The sequence below is a fragment of the Theropithecus gelada genome, chromosome 17 (genome assembly GCF_003255815.1).
Source record: "Theropithecus gelada isolate Dixy chromosome 17, Tgel_1.0, whole genome shotgun sequence".
NCBI classification, from domain to species: domain Eukaryota; kingdom Metazoa; phylum Chordata; class Mammalia; order Primates; family Cercopithecidae; genus Theropithecus; species Theropithecus gelada.
Genome location: NC_037685.1, coordinates 52158390 through 52180228, shown reverse-complemented (window position 1 = coordinate 52180228; position 21839 = coordinate 52158390). Strand labels below are relative to the sequence as shown.

Below are 21839 nucleotides of genomic sequence, written 5' to 3'. Positions count from 1 at the left end.
CTCCCTCAGCCTCGCTGGCGCCAGCCTCGCCGTCCCCCAGCCTCGCCCTCCCCCAGCCTCGCCCTCCCTCAGCCTCGCCGTCCCTCAGCCTCGCCGTCCCTCAGCCTCGCCCTCCCTCAGCCTCGCTCTCCCTCAGCCTCGCTGTCGCTCAGCCTCGCTGTCCCTCAGCCTCGCTGTCGCTCAGCCTCGCTGTCCCTCAGCCTGGCTGTCCTCAGCCTCAGGGACACAGGTCTTTCCAAAGGGCGTTCCAGGCAAAGTCAGGACTAGGTTCCCAGTCCTTCACATCACATGGGCAGGTGTCCACTTCTGAAATGACTTTAGTCTCTAACCAAACATTGTAAGTGGCAGCGCACAGCATCCCTCCACAGTGGGGGCCTCTTGAGGGTCAGGTTCTGGTGCCGGAGGGTTGGGCCCTGCACAGGCCGCCTGCCCTGCATGTGTCTGACTCCCTCCTGCCCCCAGAGCCTCTTCATCTGAGGCCAGAGTGGCGAAGTGGACGCGCCCCTCGTTTCTCTAGTTCAGGCCGGACCTCCCCCTTCCAGGCCCTGCTGTGATCACATTGACGTCTCCAGACGGCCTGCGGACACAGCACCCAGGTATAGCCGGGCCATGGCAGGGTCAGGGATGGGGCCCCGGCCGGCTCCTGGTGGCTGTGCTGATGCAGAATCCCTGGTCCTGGTCCTTGTTTCCTCAGCCCCAGCCCCCGTGTGCTTCAGAGTAGAAGGCATTTATAGCGACCTGCTGAAAGTAGCGTCTTAGAAATACTTCGAGACGCGAGCTCTGTCCACACCTGCAAGTGTTCTGTTGGCAGTCATTTGTGCAAAACAAGCAAACTGGAGGCGTATGGAGGAAACTGGGGGGCAGATGGAGGAAACTGTGAGGTGTACAGAGGAAACTGAGGCGTATGGAGGAAACTGAGGCGTATGGAGGAAACTGAGGCATATGGAGGAAACTGAGGTGTACGGAGGAAACTGTGAGGCGTATGGAGGAAACTGAGGCGTATGGAGGAAACTGAGGCGTATGGAGGAAACAGGTGTATGGAGGAAACTGAGGCGTATGGAGGAAACAGGTGTATGGAGGAAACTGAGGCGTACAGAGGAAACTGTGAGGCATATGGAGGAAACGCTATGAGGCATATGGAGGAAACTGTGGGGTGTACGGAGGAAACTGAGGCATATGGAGGAAACTGTGGGGTGTACGGAGGAAACTGAGGCAGGAAGAAACTGTGGGGTGTACGGAGGAAACTGAGGCATGAGGAGGAAACTGGGGCATACGGAGGAAACACTGTGAGGTGTGCGGAGGAAACAGGCATGCGGCGAAGCATCGCAGGAAGAAGCCAGTGTGGTTGGGCAGCTTTCCCAAGAAGTCTGGGACTTGTGTCCGGGCTTCTGGTGAGCTCGGTGCCTGGACCCGCCTGGGAGGACAGGGGCTGTGTCTGTGCTGGCCACAGGCAGTGACTGGATGAGCTGGAGGAACGCAGCTTCGTGAACCACAGACCCGCCTGCCGCTCACCCTGGCACCAGGCACCAACCAGTGCAGGTGGGAGGGAAGCAGCTCCTGCACTGACAGCCGAGCCCGGACCCTCTGTTGGAAACGCCACGTTCCACGGACCTGGTGGGAAGCGTCACCTTGGGAGCCTCAGGAACAGAAGCGACACGCTGGCAGTGAGATCCCATCCGTTGAAGACTCGATGTGCCCCCACCAGAGCTGACCCCCTCAGGATGGCGCTGGCCGAGTGCTCTGGGGCCCTGCTGGCCCGGCCTGCGCTTTTCCCAGGGACTGGTCCTTATTGAACTTGTGTGGAATCAATGGACAGGAGCCCTCTCTCAGCCAGTGGGGGCCCTACCCAGGGTTCCCCACGGAGCCGTGTGTGGCTAAGCTGAGGGTGGCTGAGTCCTCGTGTGGGGTGGAGCCGAGCGTGGACCGCGCCCCTGAGCACTGCCACGCCCAGCCCTGAGCTGCTGCTGCTCGGCCCGCGGGCCGTGAAAGGGTTCTTTGAGCTCCGGGCGTAATTGTAGTTCTTCCTGCCAACTTCCTGGGGCTCAGGCTTGCGTAACCGCGCTCTCGGGGGCTTCCCTGCCTGCCTCTGGGACGTGGGTTCGGTCCGTGTCCTGGAAGCGTTTGTGAGCAGCTCCCGGTACGGGGACTCCTTGGGAAGCAGCTGCACTGGGACGGGTTCCTGCCCTCAGGCCCCCACCCACCCCCCTGCCCTCTCGCCCTGCAGGAGCTCAGCCCAGGTGATCGCCCTGAGAGAGGGCAGCACACATCTGGCCTAAAGCCGTCAAGACACGTGGAGGGGGGCGGCTAAGAAGAAAGAGGGGGCTTCCTGGAGGACCCCTCCGGCAGTGCAGCCTGGGCTCGGGGTCCTGTCCGCCATGCCCGGCCGGGAGAGTTCACCAGAAATGGGCTGGGGCTGGCCACGGAAGGCAGAGTGTTTTGAGTCCACCTGGAAGGGCCCCAGGTCAGCTGGGGGTTCTGTTTGCCTGCTCCCCGGGAGGTCCGAGCTCCTGGGCCTCGCGCCAGGCGGTTCCTGCTCCTTTGCCCTCAGCCCTTCCCACCTCGCCCGTCGGGCCTGCCGGCACTCCCTGCCAGCTGATTTGAGTTTTCCTGGAGCCGGCCCCAGCCCGCTAGCCTGTTCTGTCAGCCCTGGGCCAGCACAGGGGGCTCGGGTGCCCGGGACCCGCCTCAGCCTCCGCCTCTCAGAGCTCCTCCAGGCTGGACCCGAGGCACCATGGCTGCCCCACTCCCAGCTGCGTCGGGGACAGGGGGGCAGCTGAGCATGATTTTCCACTTTGTGTCCCCAATCAGACCTGCCTGACCAGTGCACGCCCAACCCCTGTGATAAGAAGGGGACCCAAGCCTGCCAAGACCTCATGGGCAACTTCTTCTGCCTGTGTAAAGCCGGCTGGGGGGGCCGGCTCTGTGACAGAGGTAAGACCCCCACAGCCACGTGAGGCTGAAGACAAAGGCAGGGTCTCCCTCCCTCTCCAACCCTGTCCTGATCCCCACTCCTCACTCCCACTCCGGGCACAGCCGTCCTCACGCTACTCTCGGACAGCCCCAAGGCGGCTGCAGCCCTGAGGTATCCTGGAGCCCCAGAACTGGGAGGAGCTGCGGTCTCCTCTCTGGGAGCAGGGCTGGAATGAAAGGAAACGCCAGGTGGTGCCTCAGCGCCCACGACTGAAAGGCGGGGGAGAAATTTCACCTCTGACCGTCCTTGAGTGCAGACCTGTGGTATCAGTGAAGACCCTGGAGGAAGAATAGCTCCAGGGCCTGGTGGAGACCCATAGTGGAGAGTCCAGCAGGCCAGCCTGTCCCCTTTGGCAGGTCCCACCCCAGAGGTGACCTGGGAGAGCTTCACTCAGGAGTGGCCAGCTCTGGCCTGGCCTTGTCTGTCCTCAGGCACCCAGAGGTCACTCCTGGCCTGCAGCCTCTTCCTGCAAGCACGTGGGCATCCAGGGAGCTGAGCCCTGTGGCTGTGACTGCCAGCAGCTCCCCGGGCTGAGACCACAGCAGGGGATCCCCCGGTGACTGCCAGCAGCTCCCTGGGCTGAGACCACAGCCCTCCCATCATCACCTCCACAAGCAAGGCCAGGACCAGGGACCCTGAAACGCTGGGGCTGCTGAGAGGGGGGTGTGAGGTCCGAGCCCTGGGGACCCTCCCTGCTCTAGATGGGGGCTGTGCACCCCTGGGCTCCCTCCCTGCTCCAGGGCTGGGCTGTGCCCCCCAGCCCCGGGGTCCCTCCCTGCTCCAGGGCTGGGATGTGCACCTCTGGGATCTCTCCCTGCCCTAGACGGGGACTCTGCACCCTTGGGCTCCCCTTCAGGCCTGTGCTTGTTCCCAGATGTCAATGAATGCAGCCAGGAGAACGGGGGCTGCCTCCAGATCTGCCACAACAAGCCGGGCAGCTTCCACTGTGCCTGCCACAGCGGCTTCCAGCTCTCCTCTGACGGCAGGACCTGCCAAGGTAAGGCCCTTGGGTGAGGCCTCTCTCCTCTCCCCACCTTCTATTTTTGGTCACATCTGCGCTTCTGCAAGAGGCTGCTGCTGGCTGGGTTCCTGTGGTTCTGGACGGGATGGGGCATCCTGCAGAGACTGCACAAGCCCAGGCGAGCCGCAGCACAGGGAGCTACTCGGCACCACATCAGGATGACTCACCCGGCATCTGAGGGCCAGAACTCAGAGGCCACACTGCTGGCTGCAGGGCCTCGTCCCGTCCCCAGAGCCTCGCAGAGCCTGGGAGTGCTCCAGGCTGTTGTGCAGTGAGCTTGTGGGTCAGAGTTCCAGGCTAGGGTCCCCGCTGCCGTCCACTCTCCCCAGCGTCCCCAGAAGCACCCTGTTGTTGGTCTCCCTCTGTCTGTTCCCTAAATACAGCCCTGCCCTCCCCATTTCCCTTCATGTTTCAGTCTGGGGTTCCCTCGGCCCAGGGCCAGAGCTGGGGAGCCCCGGGACACCCCAGAAAGTCACTGTGAATGTGCGCACCCCCGATGCTGTCCTGGGCGCTGCTCCTGCCACTGGGGCTTCGCAGGGGGAGCACCTTCCTCCTCCCTCCCGCCTTGGATCTGGACATGCCCAGGCGTGTCCCTGAGAATTTCTGGCATCGTTCTTACTGCTGCTGCTGGCTGTCCAGGACACCGGACTGCGTGGATGGGACAGACAGTTGCTCAGGGAGAAACAGGCCCAGGAGCTGGAGAGTGAATCTGACCAGACAGGAGGGGCCACATGCTGTCCCCCGATTTCAAAAGGCAGCTGCTATTTGTGTCCACTTTGATGGTTCCCTTCCCTGACCACCCAGGAGTTAGTCCTGTGTGCAGATGACGTGATTCCCATCTTAACACATAAACCCATTTCGCCGTTCAGCTCCTCCTCCTCTTGCCTGGAGGACAGAGCCCCTCCCATCACTGCTCTATCCCTGACCTGGAAGACAGCAGCACCCCAGGTTTAAAGAGAGGTGAAGACACGGTCAATCCTGAGAGATGACGTCTAAAGCACCTCACATGGGTCCCTGCACCAGTCGGGCACTCCCGGCAAAGTCTGGGCTCACAGTTACTGCCCACAGTGGCAGAGGCATCCTATCCTCTCCTCCTCCTCCCCATCTTCCTCCTCCTCTTTCTTCTCCTCCTCCCCCTGGTCCCCCTTTTCCTCCCCCTCTTCCTCCTTCTCCTTCCCTCTTCCTCCTCATTCCCCCTTCCTCCTCCCTCCCCCCCCCCCCTCCTCCCATCCTCCCCCTCCTCCCATCCTCCCCCTCCTCCCCCATCCTTATTCCCCCTCTTCCTCCCCCACCACTCCCAACCCCTCCCCCACCTCCTCCCCCTACACCTCCCTCGCCTTCTCTTCCTCTCTGCTTCTCCCCCTCCTCCTCCGCCTCCTCTTCCCCCCCTCCTCTTTCTCCATGCCCCTGTCCTTGCTCTCCTCTGGTGACTAAAGGTCTTCATTTCAGGGTTGCCCCTTGTACCCCAGGGCGCTTGGCCATAAACAGTGTTTGTCCCACATAGATGTTCAAGTCTTAGGATTGTGGTTTAACCCGGTAGTGAAAATTGATTGAAACCTATAAATGCTTCTCTTTGGGGGTTTTGGTTTCAAATGCCCCTGGTGGGGTTGCTTTTTACTGCCCCGTATCCTGTGGCACCATCATTTAAATGGAACAGCACATCGTGCACCACCGCCCCCCACCCCTGGACCAAGCAAGGCCCTTCCTAGCTCTCCATCTGCTGGGCTGAAATCAGCCTTCCCAGCCGGGCCTTGATCAGAAGCATGCCCCCAACACCCCGGGAGCTGCCCGGTCAGGGGAGGAGGGGAGGGAATTGGGGCCAGGGCGCGTTGGCCCCACAGGGCCTGGGTGTGATGTCCGGGTGGTGCCCTGGCCAGCCCCTGCAGCCACCTGCCCTGGCCCCGTCTGAGATGCTGCCATGCTGAGGTTGGCCGGTCTTGCTTGCAGACATAGACGAGTGTGCAGACTCAGAGGCCTGCGGGGAGGCACGCTGCAAGAACCTGCCCGGCTCCTACTCCTGCCTCTGTGACAAGGGCTTTGCATACAGCTCCCAGGAGAAGGCCTGCCGAGGTACCCACGCCACGCGGTCACCCTCAGGTTCTCTCCTCCTCCTCTGACGCCCAAGCCCAGACACGGGTGCCGGTCACTGCCTGAGCCAGGGCAGTTGCTAACAACTGGGTGCTTCTGGTGAAAGAAAGTCTCTTTCTCCCTGTTTCTGTCAGCCTGGTAATGGCCTCTTCTACCACCATGCCCCCACACACGTGAGCACACACCCATGCCCCTTGTGCACACGAACGTACCATGCACATGCATATACACCGCATGTACACACGTGCGTACCCTTCTCCACCTGCGTAGATGGGGCCTCTCCCCAAAGGTATGGGGAGCAGCAAGCCTCCCTCTACTGTTCTCTTTTCAGCCGCCATGGGGGGACCCTATTGGCTGCAGAGCCTCCAAGAGGGGCCATGCCCCCAGTGATGGGAACAGGGGCTGAGTAGACAGAGAGGGTGGGGAGGCCCAGGCTGCCTGCACTGACCTCCATCTCCCACCACAGCTGTCAGCGCCTCTGTGCTCCTGGGGACACCTCACTGCACAGCCCGGGCCTTGTTCTTCCTAGACCTGCCGTCCACACCAGCCTGGCGGCGGGAGTGGGTCTGGCCCGTTGGGAGTGTCCCCCTGGAACACCTGTAGCACTTTTGCTCCCTTCAAGAGCGAGCCTGGCAGGAGCAGGCCGAGGGTGCAATCCTAGCTTTCCAATGGGGGCCTACAGACCCCAGGCTGCACCCGTTAGAATCTGCACGTAATTCCCCGAGTGCACCGTGTGTGTGGTTTGAGCAGTTGTGGTGTGATCCTGCCCCGTACAGTGTAGAGGCCTCCCCCACTCACCGCCACTTCCCTCTGGCTGGCAGATGTGGATGAGTGTCTGCAGGGCCGCTGTGAGCAGGTCTGCGTGAACTCCCCGGGCAGCTACACCTGCCACTGTGATGGGCGCGGGGGCCTCAAGCTGTCCCAGGACATGGACACCTGTGAGGTAGGCAGCCCCTGGCCCCGCGGGCCTCTCACGGTGGTTCTGGGGGCCCTCGCCGGTGGGGGCTTTCAGGAGAAACGCTTCCGCGAAGACCTGGCTTTGGCTGCGGTGTTGGGGTCTCCAGGCCACGTGGAGGTTGGGATGAGAAACGCTTCTGCTCCCTGCAGGACGTTTGTTTGTATTTATAAAAAGTCTCTATATTTATAAAGTCTCTATATTTATAAAGTCTCTATGGCAACTCCCAACTCACAGTGGACCAGCCTGGTGTGGACCCGTGTGACACCCACGGGGCACGGTCCCCACTGCCGCGTGCCAGGGAGCCAGCCTGTCCGACCTGTCACACCGGGGGGATGTGGTACCCACATGGGGATGCTTCCCGGCAGGGCGGCTCTCGTGTTTCCTGTTCACCCTGGGCCTGTGCCTGGGGAGTTGGCAAAAGTGAGCATTTATTTAAAAAGCAAAACCACGGGATTCCACAGGTGAAACAGCCACCAGGACAGCTTCTCAGAGTCACAGACCTGGGACGCGGCTGTGGGGCTCTTGGGTCTGGGCTGCGACGTTCAGGGCTCCCAGCCAGCCCTCGCCTTGAGGTTCTCTGCCTCACTGTCTCGTGTACTCGTGCAGAGGGCGTCGGGCCCCTGCCAGGCGTCCAGCTCACCCTGGCTGCCCACGGTGGGCGGAGCAGGCCTGCTCAGCCCCAGCCCCAGCCCCTGTTTCCAGGGACACCAGCTCGCACCAGCCTTGGTTCTGTCCCCCGTAGGGCAGCATGGAGGAACGAACCACAGCCCAGAGCTGGGAACTTTCCGGGACAGCCATCTTCAAGGCGTCCATATTTATTTCATAATAGTGTATACTTTTTTATGATTCTCTGTACTTTTTGTATGCTTGACATATTTCATAATTTAAAAATAAAGAGTCAAGGGAAATGGGCAGGGAAGGAGGTGACGGGACCCCCGAGAAGCCCTGTGGGAAGCAGCTGGTGCGAGCCTGTCCTTCACCTGGGAGCCCCGGTGGTGGGGCAGGTGTGACAGCCTCTGGGGCCTCGGCAGCTGGAGGTGGGGCGGCCACACTCCCGAGGCATGGGAGGGACAGTGGACGCGCTGCACGGCGGGGGCCTGGGGCTCAGGGGAGCTGGAGTGGAGGTCGCGTCCTCGACCGGCGTGGTCCCCGTCTGTGGCAGGACATCTTGCCGTGCGTGCCCTTCAGCATGGCCAAGAGCGTGAAGTCCTTGTACCTGGGCCGGATGTTCAGTGGGACCCCCGTGATCCGACTGCGCTTCAAGAGGCTGCAGCCCACCAGGTGAGGAGGCGTCCACAGAAGGCAGCACAGCTTAGCACGGCCAAGGTGCTGGCTGCACGGGGCCCAGGCCCGGGCTTGGCCGTACACCCGGCGCTGACTCATTTCTCCTGTGGGTGCCCAGGCTCGTAGCTGAGTTTGATTTCCGGACCTTTGACCCCGAGGGCATCCTCCTCTTCGCTGGAGGCCACCAGGACAGCACCTGGATCGTGCTGGCCCTGCGAGCCGGCCGGCTGGAGCTGCAGCTGCGCTACAATGGCGTCGGCCGCGTCACCAGCAGCGGCCCGGTCATCAACCACGGCATGTGGCAGACGGTGAGTGCGCGGCAGCCGCCCCTTCCAGGCCGCACGGGGTTGTCCCTGAGCCTGACCCAGCTGTTACTCACTTGTGCAACCGTGGAGATGAGCTCTGGGGCCTATACCTGCTGCATGCGGGCAGGATAGGGACCCCTGCCCCGTTCAGTTCATGCTCTGGGGGACAGGGACCCCTGCCCTGTTGAGTTCATGCTCTGGGGCACAGGGACCCCTGCCCCATTCAGTTCATGCTCTGGGGCACAAGGACCCCTGCTCCGTTCAGTTCATGCTCTGGGACACAGGGACCCCTGCCCCGTTGAGTTCATGCTCGGGGGCACAAGGACCCCTGCCCTGTTCAGTTCATGCTCTGGGGCACAGGGACCCCTGCCCCGTTGAGTTCATGCTCGGGGGCACAAGGACCCCTGCCCTGTTCAGTTCATGCTGTGGGGGCTCGCTGCAGTGCTCTAGGCCTCTCTGCTATTTCATCACGTATCAGCCTGGCTCCCTCAGAAGGGGGCCTCAAGTGAGTTTGGTCTCCCGGAGTTCAGGTCACTCTTGGCTCAGGTGAGAACCCGTGGTTCTCAGCCCCGGGGACCCTGGGCTGTGTCTGGAGGCCGTACTGTGTATCCTGAGCGGGGTGGGGAACAGAGGCCAGGGCTGTGTCTGGAGGCCGTACTGTGTATCCTGAGCGGGGTGGGGAACAGAGGCCAGGGCTGTGTCTGGAGGCCGTACTGTGTATCCTGAGCGGGGTGGGGAACAGAGGCCAGGGCTGTGTCTGGAGGCCGTACTGTGTATCCTGAGCGGGGCGGGGAACAGAGGCATGGGCTGCTTGATGCTGCACGCAGGGTGCCCCACCAGGGGAGGAAGCCACCACTGAACCTGCACCACAGGTACCGCTCCTGCCATACATGTCTCCCTGGCCGTGGACAGGCCAGGCGCCACCCACCCACCTTTCCCCGTAGGACAGTGTGGACGCTGCCGTCCCTGAACTCTGGCTCCCAGGGCCTGCTGGTCAGTGCAGTCATGCATGCCAGGGGTCCAGGTGACCTCACCGGGGCTGCCCCTTGCCAGAAACGTCCTGACCACCTGGACCCCAGCCCCATGGGCCACCTGAGGGGTCCTGGTCAGACCTGCACTTGGGCAGCTGTGGGCAGCGGTAAAACGCGCCCGGTCTGTAACCAACCAGGCTCCCGCCCACAGCGCTGGGCCTCCCTCACCACACGGGGCTTTCAGAAGTAAAAGCTGGGAAGAAAGCACGTCATGTCCTTCAGAAGTGAAGATGAAGTGGAAAATTCACCTTGGCCCCGCAGATGAAACATTGTAGACTTTGCTCGTATTTCCATTCTGCAGAGTAAGGCCTCGCTCCATTTTCCCAGCCTCTTAAAGGAACAGCATCTCCAAGAGCAGAAGGCTGTTCTCAGCAAAGCTACAGAAAGCAAATGGAGGGGAAGCAGTTTCAGGGATGGAGCCACGGGGTGAGGGGCCAGGGCAGGTGGCCGGAGGCGAGGTCGCTGTGGGGAGCGGTATTGCGTAGACCTGCCCAGTGACTCACAGTGGCCGCCGCGCCCCAGCAAGACGGGCCCTTCCCCGGCAGGGGTACCTCGTGAGGACCCTCTCTAGCTGCTCCCCAAACCCAGCTGACCCGAACTGGCACCGTGTTTTTGTGACTCAGTTCAAACCCAAATACCTGAAAGGTGTTTTCACACAGGAACAAGGATATTCTTCTGAAGCTTAGGAATATAGTGTATCTAGTGTTAGACTGACAGGTTTCCTGTGAGGAAAGTTTCTGGTGACCACACTGATGCATCGAGGGCCCTCCTGGCCCAGGTGATGAGCACGGACTTTCTGAGGTCGGGTCCCTCTTGGCCCAGGTGAGGATCAGGTGGTCTCCCCGAGGTCAGGTCCTTGTCGGCCCAGGTGAGGATCAGGTGGTCTCCTTGAGATTGGGATCCTCTTGGCTCAGGTGAGGATGAGGTGGTCCCCCTGTTGGCCCAGGTGAGGATCAGGTGGTCTCCCCGAGGTCGGGTCCCTCTTGGCTCAGGAGAGGATGAGTGTGGTTTTTCTGCAGTTGGGAGCCCTTCAGAACGTGCACTCCCACCTCTTCTCATGGCGCTGCCTCTCTTCAGATCTCTGTTGAGGAGCTGGCGCGGAATCTGGTCATCAAGGTCAACAGGGACGCTGTCATGAAAATTGCGGTGGCCGGGGACTTGTTCCAACCGGAGCGAGGACTGTATCATCTGAACCTCACCGTAGGAGGCATTCCCTTCCATGAGAAGGACCTCGTGCAGCCTGTGAGTACCGTACCTGTGCCTGTGTGGACGCGCCGTGTGCTGGGATCCCGGGAATGGTGTCAGGAAGGCTCAGTCACGCCCTGCCCTGTGTTTACCACTGTCCCTGTGTAGACGCGCCGTGTGCTGGGATCCCGGGAACGGTGTCAGGAAGACTCAGTCACGCCCTGCCCTGTGTTTACCACTGTCCCTGTGTAGACGCGCCGTGTGCTGGGATCCCAGGACTGGTGTCAGGAAGGCTCAGTCACGCCCTGCCCTGTGTTTACGATTAACCAGGTGTGGGGAGGACCTAGAGGAAGGAAAGGTTTCCTAGAATTTGACAAAGTCATGGTACAGCTGTGTCATTAATTTTACCATCTCTTTTTATGAGACCCGTCTAAGTTTTCATCTGAATTGATAATAATGTTGTCTATTTTTCAATGGAGACAAGACACAATGAAATTATTCCCTAACCGAACAACAAACTTTTTTGGACAATTTCCAAGAACATTTTGGGTTTTGTAACTCTGCCATGAGTCTCATAAGGGAAGAACAGCCATGGTGGGGCGGCCAGTGTGGGCCCTTTCTCCAGGTCCCGCCTTCTCTCCCCTTCAGCACAGCACACGCCTGTGCCCCCGACCTGTCTCCAGCCCCCACGCACTGACATCTAAGCCTTCATCCTGGGTGTTTCCACTTCCACACCAGACAGGAGAAGGGCACACATGTCTTCGCGTCTGTGGGTGCTGAGTGTCGGCAGTGCCTGTGCTGAAGCCAGCCCTTCAGTGTTATGAGGGGCACCTGCTTCCCAGGCCCACGGACTGCCTGGTGCTGGGACTTTGCCTGGCTTGCCCCTCCTTGTTTCACACATAAGGGGGTTGCCCTGATTTGCCCACAGCCATATTGAATATTGAATAATTCACGTGAGTGCTGGATGGTTAAACAATCCGTATTGTTTGACCTTGGACCCATGTGGCCTTTTCAGTCCTTGCCTAGCTTTAAAATTAACCTGCATTTCCTGAGCATACACCAGTGCAAACAGGTGTTCTGCAGTGGGTCATTTTGTAAAGTGAGGAAACCGCCTGTGAAAATCACCACCGCCAGTGGGATTGGCCCACTTTTGCAGTAGGGTTTGCACTTGCTGCGGCTGCGAAGGCAGCACCCACTGCCTGGGGCGACCGGCATGGGCCTCTCGCTCCCAGGAAGCCACGGAGATTTCTCTGCCTTTCCAGATAAACCCTCGTCTGGATGGCTGTATGAGGAGCTGGAACTGGCTGAACGGAGAAGACACCACCATCCAAGAAACGGTGAAAGCGAACACGAAAATGCAGTGCTTCTCGGTGACAGAGAGAGGCTCCTTTTACCCGGGGAGTGGCTTTGCCTTCTACAGCCTGGACTACAGTAAGTCTTGGCTCTTCCCGTTGGGGCGGCTGTGGCTGCACCTTCAGGCATACGCTGAGAGCAAGCAGACGGCCTCAGATGGCAGTGTCAGGACAAGCTGAGGCTCCTCCGGTTCCAGGGCAGGGCGGGGTGGGCAGACGTGTGCGCAGAGGCCCCCCTCTCAGGATGGCTGTGCAGGTCACTCAGTTCAGAGTCAGCCAGTGAAGAGGAAATGACAGAGATGTGCCGAGAAGATGCTTGCCAGGCCGGTGCTGGGAGGCCGGGGAGGCTGGGAGGCCCTAGAGGGTCCTTTGCAGAAAGTCCTGAGACAGCACCAGCCTTAGGACTTGTCCAGAGGCACATGGAAGCTCTTAGTAATGTGGTGAACACTGCGGTCACCGATAACCCGGTGAGACATCTACAACAGGAGGTGTCTAAAAACAGCAATGAAGCTGCCTGGGGGACAGTGAACTCAGGCCTGAAAAAGGAGGACAGGGTAGGTGTGAGCTGCTGGCCCAGTCCTGCGGTGCCCTGGGGAAGGTGCTGCCGCCCTCCCCGGTGAAGGCCCTGGAGCTGCTGTGCGGATAGAGTTACTGCTCAGCCCGCCCTGCCTCACATTCCCACCCCACATGGGTCCCACTGGGGCACCGCAGCCCCACCCTGTTCCTGAACACCGAGCCGTTTATGGCGAAGCCCCCACATGCACAGAGGGCAGACAGCGCCTCCTCCATCAGATCTCAAGGCTGCCAGCCCTCAAGCACCCAGCAGGAACCCCAGGTTCAAGGGGGTCCACGCGGAGCAAAGGGGAGAGTCCTGCCCCGTCTCCTGAGCCAGATCCAGTGTCCGCGTCTCTCCCTGGGTGTCAAAAGCGTGACCATGTCAGGAAAGGCATCTGTGAGAAAAGCCCGTCTGCCACTGTGCACGCATTCTCCCTCAGTCTCGATTTTTCACTTACAAATCTAGAGCATCATTATAATGTTTGACAGGAAATCATGTCATATGAAATGCTTAAATCCTTTTTCCACTTAATATCATACACATTTCTCAGGGGTAACCTTACGCAGGCATCACAGGGGCCGTTTCCAGTGACTGCCGGCCGCGTCTGCCGGCCCGTTTTGGTCTATCCAGACTGAAGCAATTAGAGCTCCATGCGTTCCCAGCGAATCTCAAACTACACCAGTAACGTCTCTTAAAGACAGAAGAGACTTGCTGGGAATGGTAGCACTGGCCTGGCTCACGCTGCAGTGACTCAGCCTGGGCTCAGGCTCACAGATCTCCAGTCTGTGCAGCCTCCACGTGAGGGGCCACGTGGAGCCGGGAAACCTTCCTGGGGAGAGCAGAGGCCAGTGCCCTCATGAAGCCCCTGATGGCCAGCACGTGCCCGGTTCCTGACGGGAGCTTCCTTTTTTTTTTTTTTTGAGATGGAGTTTCGTTCTTGTTGCCCAGGCTGGAGTGCAATGGCACCATCTCGGCTGCACCTCCCAGATTCGCACCACAACCTCTGCCTCCTGGGTTCAAGCGATTCTCCTGCCTCAGCCTCCCGAGTAGCTGGGATTATAGGGATGTGCCACCACACCCAGCTAATTTTGCATTTTTGGTAAAGATGGGATTTCTCCATGGTTGGTCAGGCTGGTCTCGAACTCCCGACCTTAGGTGATCCACCGACCTCAGCCTCCCAAAGTGCTTGGATTACAGGCGTGAGCCACCACACCCAGCCAGGAGCTTCCATTTTGAAGGACACCATCATCTTTCCTTTCACAGGTGATGGGAAGACCAGCCAACAGGAGAATTTTTGTTACTTTTTGTTTCTGTTGCTGTATTTTTGTTACTTTTTCTGATTTTGTGTTTCAATGCCATAAATGGTTGTTGAGAACTGACATGGCGGGTACCAGCTAGCGACAGGCAGGACAGGCGATGTGGCTTTGAGGTGCACACAGCCCCGTGGGAAAGAGACAGGGAAGCCAGCACAATTCACTATGACCCCACTCGGCCCGCAGTGTGAGGCCCCCGATCACAAATCCATACACACATTGATTTGGGGTCCTTTTTCCTAAAACAGCTTCTTTGTTAGGACTTTGGAATTCTGGGTGAGATAGAAACACTGAAAACAGGGTGGAGGTTTTATCTTCTGGCTTCTTAGTCCGCGGAGGGCTCAGCGTGGAGAGGACATGCGGTGGTACTCTCCCTGGGAGAACAGGGATTCAGCCCCTTCTAGTAACATACGTTTTGGGGCACTTTTGTATGAGCTACGGATGCCACGTGATTTCATTCAGATGCATTACATATGACACACGTGGGTTCATGCACACACGCAGCGCGTGAGTGGAAAACCCCACTGAGGCAGGAGCAGAGCAAAGACTGACAGCGCAGACCCCAGACCGCGCAACCCAGACCGCTGTGCTCCTGACAGCTCAGACCCCAGACCGCACGCGCTCCTGACAGCGCAGACCCCAGACCGCCTGTGATCCTGACAGCGCAGACCCCAGACCGCCTGTGATCCTGACAGCGCAGACCCCAGACCGCGCCCGCTGCTGACAGCTCAGACCCCAGACCGCGCGCGCTGCTGACAGCGCAGACCCCAGATCGCGCGCGCTCCTGACAGCTCAGACCCCAGACCGCGCCTGCTTCTGACAGCTCAGAACCAGACCGCACATGCTCCTGACAGCTCAGACCCCAGACCACGCGTGCTCCTGACAGCTCAGACCCCAGACCGCGCGTGCTCCTGACAGCGCAGACCCCAGACCGCCTGTGATCCTGACAGCGCAGACCCCAGACCGCCTGTGATCCTGACAGCGCAGACGCCAGACCGCGCCCGCTGCTGACAGCTCAGACCCCAGACCGCGCGCGCTCCTGACAGCGCAGACCCCAGACCGCCTGTGATCCTGACAGCGCAGACCCCAGACCGCCTGTGATCCTGACAGCGCAGACCCCAGATCGCGCGCGCTCCTGACAGCTCAGACCCCAGACCGCGCCTGCTTCTGACAGCTCAGACCTCAGACCGCTGTGCTCCTGACAGCTCAGAACCAGACCGCACATGCTCCTGACAGCTCAGACCCCAGACCGCCATGCTCCCGACAGCTCTTGTCTGCACTCTTGACTCACGCTGAGCCTGTGCTGCTGCTCAGAAGCTGCAGGTGAGATTCGAGGCACGAGGCCATGCACCTGTACGTGCTCTGAGGAAGGAGCTGCCAGGCGCTCCTGAAACAAGAGGACATCAGAGCAAGGCAGGGACAGGCCTGCATCCCATGGTGCACAGCCCGTATCCCCTCAGGCAGGTCTGCGTGACCTGGTGGTCGCCTAGAGCGGATTTGCAAGTGGGGTACTGGTGTGGCCAGGGAGAGACAGCCTGGGGGTCCCCAGTGCCTCTGGGCTCTGGGCCAAGATCTGAACCAGACTCTTGAGTTTTCCATCACATCCCAGATCGGGGCTGTCCGCGCAGCTTCCCACCGCGGCTGGGACTGCCTCTCTCAGGGCCCCGCTCCGACCTCACTGTGGCCTCTCCACTGCATCCCACCCTATAACACACCGCTTTCGTCGCAGTGCGGACCCCTCTGGACATCGGGACAGAATCGACCTGGGAAATAGAAGTCGTGGCTCACATCCGCCCGGCCGCAGACACAGGGGTGCTGTTCGCACTCTGGGTCCCCGACCTCCGTGCCGTGCCTCTCTCTGTGGCCCTGGTAGACTATCACTCCACAAAGAAGCTCAAGAAGCAGGTAGGGCCTCCGCCACCCGGGGTGTCCTGACCGGCTTGCCCCACAGGCACATGGGCCGCACTCCCTGGCAGGGGACGGAGGGGGCCTGGGGTGGGATCCCCAGGGAGCCCCAAAAGCCTCTGACCAGAGGTCCAATGAGCCAAGCCTGGCGCGGGCTACCCTTCCAACTGTGGGGGTTGTTTGGACACGGCTGACTGGGGGTCCGGTGCCTGCGAGCCACACTCGGCCCACAGCGTGGGAGCTTTTCCCGTTCGGCTGGGCAGATGGTGGCTCACAGCAAACTGAATTAGTCTCTCATGTTTAAGTCAGATGATTTCAGCAACAAACTCAGTTTTCCAATTTCCCTGGAAAAGTCAGATCTGTGACCTCGGCTGGTGCCCCCCACAGGTCTTTCCCTGAGGGACAGTGGGTGGAGCTGAGTGCAGCTGCCCCTTGGATGAGGTCCCCCACCCCCGGTCCTCACAATAAGTCAGCTGTCTTGGGCCGGGGGAGTCATGCTGTTTTCCCCACAGAACAATCAGGAGGTGACAGAAACAGGTTGTATTCTCTCGCTCCTGTGCTAAGGAGGACGACATGGGTCAAACCAGAGAGGCCCTTGTTCTCCAAGTCTGCCCACCCCAGCGCCACAGGGCCCTCCTGGTTGCTTGGATGCAACAGTGACAGGCTTGGTTCACGCAAATGCTCATCACCAGGGCCAGACGCAATCCTGGCATCTGGAATAAACAGCCGCCCTTATGTAGCAACAGCTGACCCCTGGGCTGGGGAGCGGGCAGCTGGGCTGCGGTGCCAGCGTGAGAGCCCACCGGGCTGGGAGTCCACCACCACAGGGCTGGTCCCTGGGTCCCCGTCAGGGACAGACCAGTTCCTGGTCAAGTGCAGCCTCGGTCCTGTGTGTGCCTGGTGCCTGGGGCTGGGGTTGACCCTCTCACACTCAACCTGGGGGCCACACCTGCTCCCCCACAGCCTCCCAGGCTGGCCCCTGGCTTTATGCACAGAGAAGCTGAGCCCCAGGTGGGGTGGGGGTGTCATCCAGTCAGCGAGCATCCGGACCCAGGGCTTCAGGGAACCATGGATGGAGACAGGCCTGCGGTGCGGGGGTGGCCGGCAGCTGTGAGGACCAGCTTGGACCTAACGGCTTACATGGGGGCGGCTGGCAGGCCCTGACCACATCTCGGTCTCCTGCAGCTGGTGGTCCTGGCCGTGGAGCACGTGGCCTTGGCCCTAATGGAGATCAAGGTCTGCGATGGTCAAGAGCACATGGTCACCATCTCGCTGAGGGAGGGTGAGGCCACCCTGGAGGTGGACGGCACCAGGGGCCAGAGCGAGGTGAGCGCCGCGCAGCTGCAGGAGAGGCTGGCCGTGCTCGAGAAGCACCTGCGGAGCCCCGTGCTCACCTTTGCCGGCGGCCTGCCAGGTAGGTGCTCCCTGCCCTGCTCATCCCGGGTGAAGGGCTCCAGGGATGCCCAGCTTGGTCACCCCAGATGGAACCTGGACAGGCTGGCATTCCTGGTTGTGTGTTTTAAGAGGAAGGGGAAGTCCAGGTGGGTCTTTAGTGGCCATTATGGTGCCTCGGTGCTGGTCAGGTCATCAGCTGAGGCTGAGAAACACGTACAGGGGCCGGCATTGGCCTGAGTCAGACCCCGTGAACCTACATCTGCAGGGAGCGTTTGTCCACACCCATCAGACCGGCCCCTGGGGAGAGGGCTGGGCAGACCTCGGGCCACGCTGCAGTTGGGACCCACGGCTGTCACCACAGCTGTTAGCAGCCAGCCCCTCCCACGTCCAGCAGGGCGCCCCGCCGTGTCCCATGGGCTACACAGCACAGAGGCTGGGACCAGGGATGTCCTTGCCATTAGCTGGGAGGGTGAACAGGAAGGCACGTGGGAGCCCGCTAGTCCTTGGCTGCCCGCAGGTTTTCACTTGCAGCAAATGGCAAGATTTCTGTCTTGGCTGCCAGACACAGACTCCACTTAGTTTTAATAAACAGAGCTTTGAAGAGGATGAGAGCAAGCCAGGAGGCCTGCAGCCTGAATGACTCACCGGGCAAAGAAGAAGATCGCGTTTAATCGATGGGACTGTCTGTGCTCCCGGCGGGGAAGGGAGGGCTGGCGTCTGCAGAGCCCAGGCTGGCGGATGCCTCCTACTTGTCTGCCGGGTCTGCAGCCGAACAAACAGGGACAGAAGTTAGAGAAGAAAGGGAAATCCTGCCCTTTCAGAGGAAACCCAGGGCTGGCCACAAGTGCTGCCGGGGGTGGGGGACCAGGCAGGGCCGGCCACGCGGCGATCCCTGGGACCCAGGCTGGGTCTGCTAAGATGTGTTTGTTCTCTCCCCGCGGCCCAGATGTGCCGGTGACTTCAGCGCCAGTCACCGCATTCTACCGTGGCTGCATGACACTGGAGGTCAACCGGAGGCTGCTGGACCTGGACGAGGCGGCATACAAGCACAGTGACATCACCGCCCACTCCTGCCCACCCGTGGAGCCCGCCGCAGCCTAGGCCCCCATGGGACGCAGCAGGCTCCTCAGCCTCTGTCCGAAACAGCGGAGGAGCATGGGGGCTCCTCACCACGTGGGGCCACCTGAGAGCTGGGCTTTCCTCTGTGACCGTCCTGGCCTGTAACATATCTGTAAATAGTGAGATGGACGTGGGGCCTCTGACGCCGCGCACTCAGCCGCAGGCCCGGGCACGGGGAGGCCGGCGCAGGGCAGAGCGGGTTCGAAGAAAATAATTCTCTATTATTTTTATTACCAAGCGCTTCTTTCTGACTCTAAAATATGGAAAATAAAATATTTACAGAAAGCTTTGTAACACTGCGTTGGCCGCCATCTGCTCCCCGCGGGGTTCTCAGCACCTGGCAGCGTCTGGGATGAGCGGGGCTGCCAGGGCTCCAGGCTGTACGCTCAGCCACTCCATAGATCCTTCTTTTCTGCTCCCAGCCTGGTTGGGTGGCCACAGTCTGCTCCCCGGGAGCCTCTGACGCTGGTAGTGAGGGCAGGGGCTGGAGCCTCAGTTTACTTGTTCTGCAAATGGGGAGAAAGCCCTGCTCGGCCCCCACCACGGGCAGCCAGTCAGTGCCGAGTGAGGAGGGCACGGTGAGGACTTGGCACACAAACGCAGGCTGCTCGGACAGCGGCCTCTGAGCCAGCCTGGAAGAGACCCCGAGCTGGGACCGAGGGTGGGAAGATGCCAAGGCGGCACCTGCACCCATGTGCCATCCCGCCCCCACCCTCCTGCACAGACCCACTTGCTTCCGGGGCTCAAGCGTGTTCTGTTGAGAAAGGGAAACGCTGCTTTCTGTGTGTCTCAGTCTGCGGTAGAGCTTGCCGGGAGCAGAGCCAGCCCCGCTTCCCATGTCCCCTCTGGCAGGGTCCCCATGTCCCTCAGCCTCAGCTTCCTTGTCTGCAAGGGGTGGAGCGGTCACTGCTGCTCACTAACCCCAGCAGGCCACGAGTCCGCAGGGAAGGTTGGGGCAGCCGGAACGCCACGAGGCAGGTGCCTGAGATGCAGTCGGGACCCTGCCTGCCTCCTGGAAGGACGCTGGAGCCGCAGCTGGTGGGGGCCATGGAGTGGGGGCCACGGAGTGGCTGCTTCTCCTTGGTCCCAAGGGGACGACCAAGACTTGTGGCTTGATGCTCCCGTGGGACGTGGCCACCTGTGCTACAGCCTCTGTCAGGGCCAAACGTGGGTCCCCAGGGCGGGTGCTGCCACTGCAGCGGCCACACGGGGGACCAGGGATGGTTTCAGCATCTGAGACCCAGACTGGGATTTTACTTTAAGACCAAACCCCGACCTGTGCTTGGAACTCCCTGGGCGGGAGACACAGAGCAGTTGGGAGCAGCCACACCTCCCACCAGTCAGTCCCGGAGCTGCGCCCACCGGGCAGGACAGGCTGTGTGTCGGGGCATCTTCGCCTCTGCCTGGCTGGGGTCAGCGCTTGACCCAGAGAAAAGCCGGGTGGAGAAGGACAGAATCCTGAGAACCCGTCCAGGGATAAATCACCACAAATGAACTGCAAAGAGGTTTCTAGAAAGAGGCCTGTGGCTTTGAAGGCCACACGGGAGGCCCCGCTGGCTGGACTGACAAGGTGGCATCGGCCGAGTGGGCTCCTGAGGGAGTGGCCCCTGGCCTGACGGCTGTGGAATGGGCAGAGCTTCTCCAAGGCTCCGGGAGCCAGCAACACTCACGCCAACCTGGAGGGACCCTGCCCGCCTGGGCCGAGCTCACCCCACGGATGGACGGCCAGCCAGGCACCTTGCCAGGGGCCATGCACAGGGCCCTGGCCCTGGGGCCCCATCCCCTGCTGGCCAGAGCTGCCCGGCTCATCCACACTGGAGCCTCCAGGCCCTGGTGGTCCCTGAGGGTCCTTGGCAGACCCACCCTGTGTCTCGGGGGCTCTTGTTGACCAATGCCAGTTTTGAGCTCCTCGGGCCACATCCCACGACCCTGTGCCATCGTGGGCATGACGCCACTTGCTCTGGACACGCCGGGGAAGGGCCTCTTGTTCTTCCCAAAATCTTGGCAGCATCTGGGTAAAAGTTCCATTGACTCAGGGCTGCAGCCTGAATTCAGGACTTAAACCTAGTCTAAGAGGTACTGCAGGGAACTTTCGCATCGGTACTGTGAGAAAATAGTGACGGGGGAAGCGTTGACCTCAGAGGGCAGACGCCAGGCTCCCACTGGCTCCTTTCAGAAACGTCCATCTGCAGCCAGCGGCCCCGCGTGTGTGTGATGGCCCTCACCAGCCTCGCCCGGCAGCGCGTGCAGTTTCCGCAGGCAGACGCGCTTTCTCCCCTCGGGCCAGGACAGGTGGCCACTGGCTGCTCACACGGTCGGGGACCCGAGGCCCCCACACTGGCTCCGGGGTGCCCAGGTGCTGGTTGGCTGAGGATGGTAGAGTCCAGGGCTTGGATCTGCCCATCTGGAGCACAGGAGCCCAGTTCCAGGAGGGCTCAGGTGTGGATGCTGACGGCTCACTGAGCAGGCCCACTCGTCTGACCCCGATGGTCCAGAGCCAGCTGACCAGAGCTCCAAAAAGCCCGTGAAACAGCCCCCTGAGCCCCAGGAGAGCCCTGCACTGCCCACCACACGGCCTCACACGGCCACAGGGGCCACAGCCACACGCTAGGATCCAGCCCCCAGCCTGGTACTGCATTGTCCATCAGATCACATTGGTGGCCCCCCCAGTGCTCTCCCCAAATTCTCCCCGGCTGGCTGGGAGCCTGCTCCTGCCCAGCCTCCATCCTCCCCAGGTCAAGACAGCCAGGAGCAAAAACAGGCAACAGCCAGCCTCGGGGACGGGGACATGGTGAGGTCCCCACAGACACAGGCCACAGTCACCAGTGTTCTCAGGACAAAACCCTCCGCCTGGGTTTCTGCTCTGGCCCCAGAGGAATCAGAACCTTCTGTTTCCTGGTATTGTTTTCTTAGAGTTCCAGGGGTGCCAGAAGTTATAACAACCACTGTCCCAAAGAAGCAAAACCAATGGTGCTAGGAATTGCCACACAGAGGCCCAGCCAGGCCTGTCACGATGGCGACCTGGCACCCTCCACGACCAGGCATGTCTGGGGTGTGCAAGAGGACGGGAAGACAGAGCACGTGGTTCTAGTGTGGGCGCCCTGGGGAGGGAGGAGGGAAGTGTCCCATGCAGGGAGGAGGGATGGCTCTGACTGCATCCCATGGAGGGAGGAGAGAGTTCCCCATACAGGGAGGAGGGATGTGTCCCCAGGAGGGAGGGGGGATGTGTCCCCTGGAGGGAGGAGGGATGTGTCCCCTGGAGGGAGGAGGGATGTGTCCCAGGAGGGAGGAGGGATGTGTCCCAGGAGGGAGGGGGGATGTGTCCCAGGAGGGAGGGGGGATGTGTCCCAGGAGGG

The 21839-nt window shown here is 60.8% G+C and overlaps 1 protein-coding gene across 1 annotated transcript in view; it reads left to right on the top strand.

Moving 5' to 3' along the window:
• GAS6 (growth arrest specific 6) overlaps nucleotides 1–18777 on the top strand; it is a 41659-nt gene extending 22882 nt beyond the window's left edge. The window contains exons 3-13 of the mRNA XM_025364351.1: nucleotides 2809–2931; nucleotides 3846–3968; nucleotides 5940–6062; nucleotides 6902–7023; nucleotides 8201–8319; nucleotides 8441–8630; nucleotides 10736–10900; nucleotides 12106–12274; nucleotides 15794–15969; nucleotides 17155–17383; nucleotides 18311–18777. Of these exons, the coding sequence (XP_025220136.1) occupies nucleotides 2874–2931; nucleotides 3846–3968; nucleotides 5940–6062; nucleotides 6902–7023; nucleotides 8201–8319; nucleotides 8441–8630; nucleotides 10736–10900; nucleotides 12106–12274; nucleotides 15794–15969; nucleotides 17155–17383; nucleotides 18311–18465 (1629 nt within the window). The 5' untranslated portion in view covers nucleotides 2809–2873 and the 3' untranslated portion in view covers nucleotides 18466–18777. The remainder of the gene's footprint in view (nucleotides 1–2808; nucleotides 2932–3845; nucleotides 3969–5939; nucleotides 6063–6901; nucleotides 7024–8200; nucleotides 8320–8440; nucleotides 8631–10735; nucleotides 10901–12105; nucleotides 12275–15793; nucleotides 15970–17154; nucleotides 17384–18310) is intronic.
• The last annotated feature ends 3062 nt before the right edge of the window (nucleotides 18778–21839 follow it).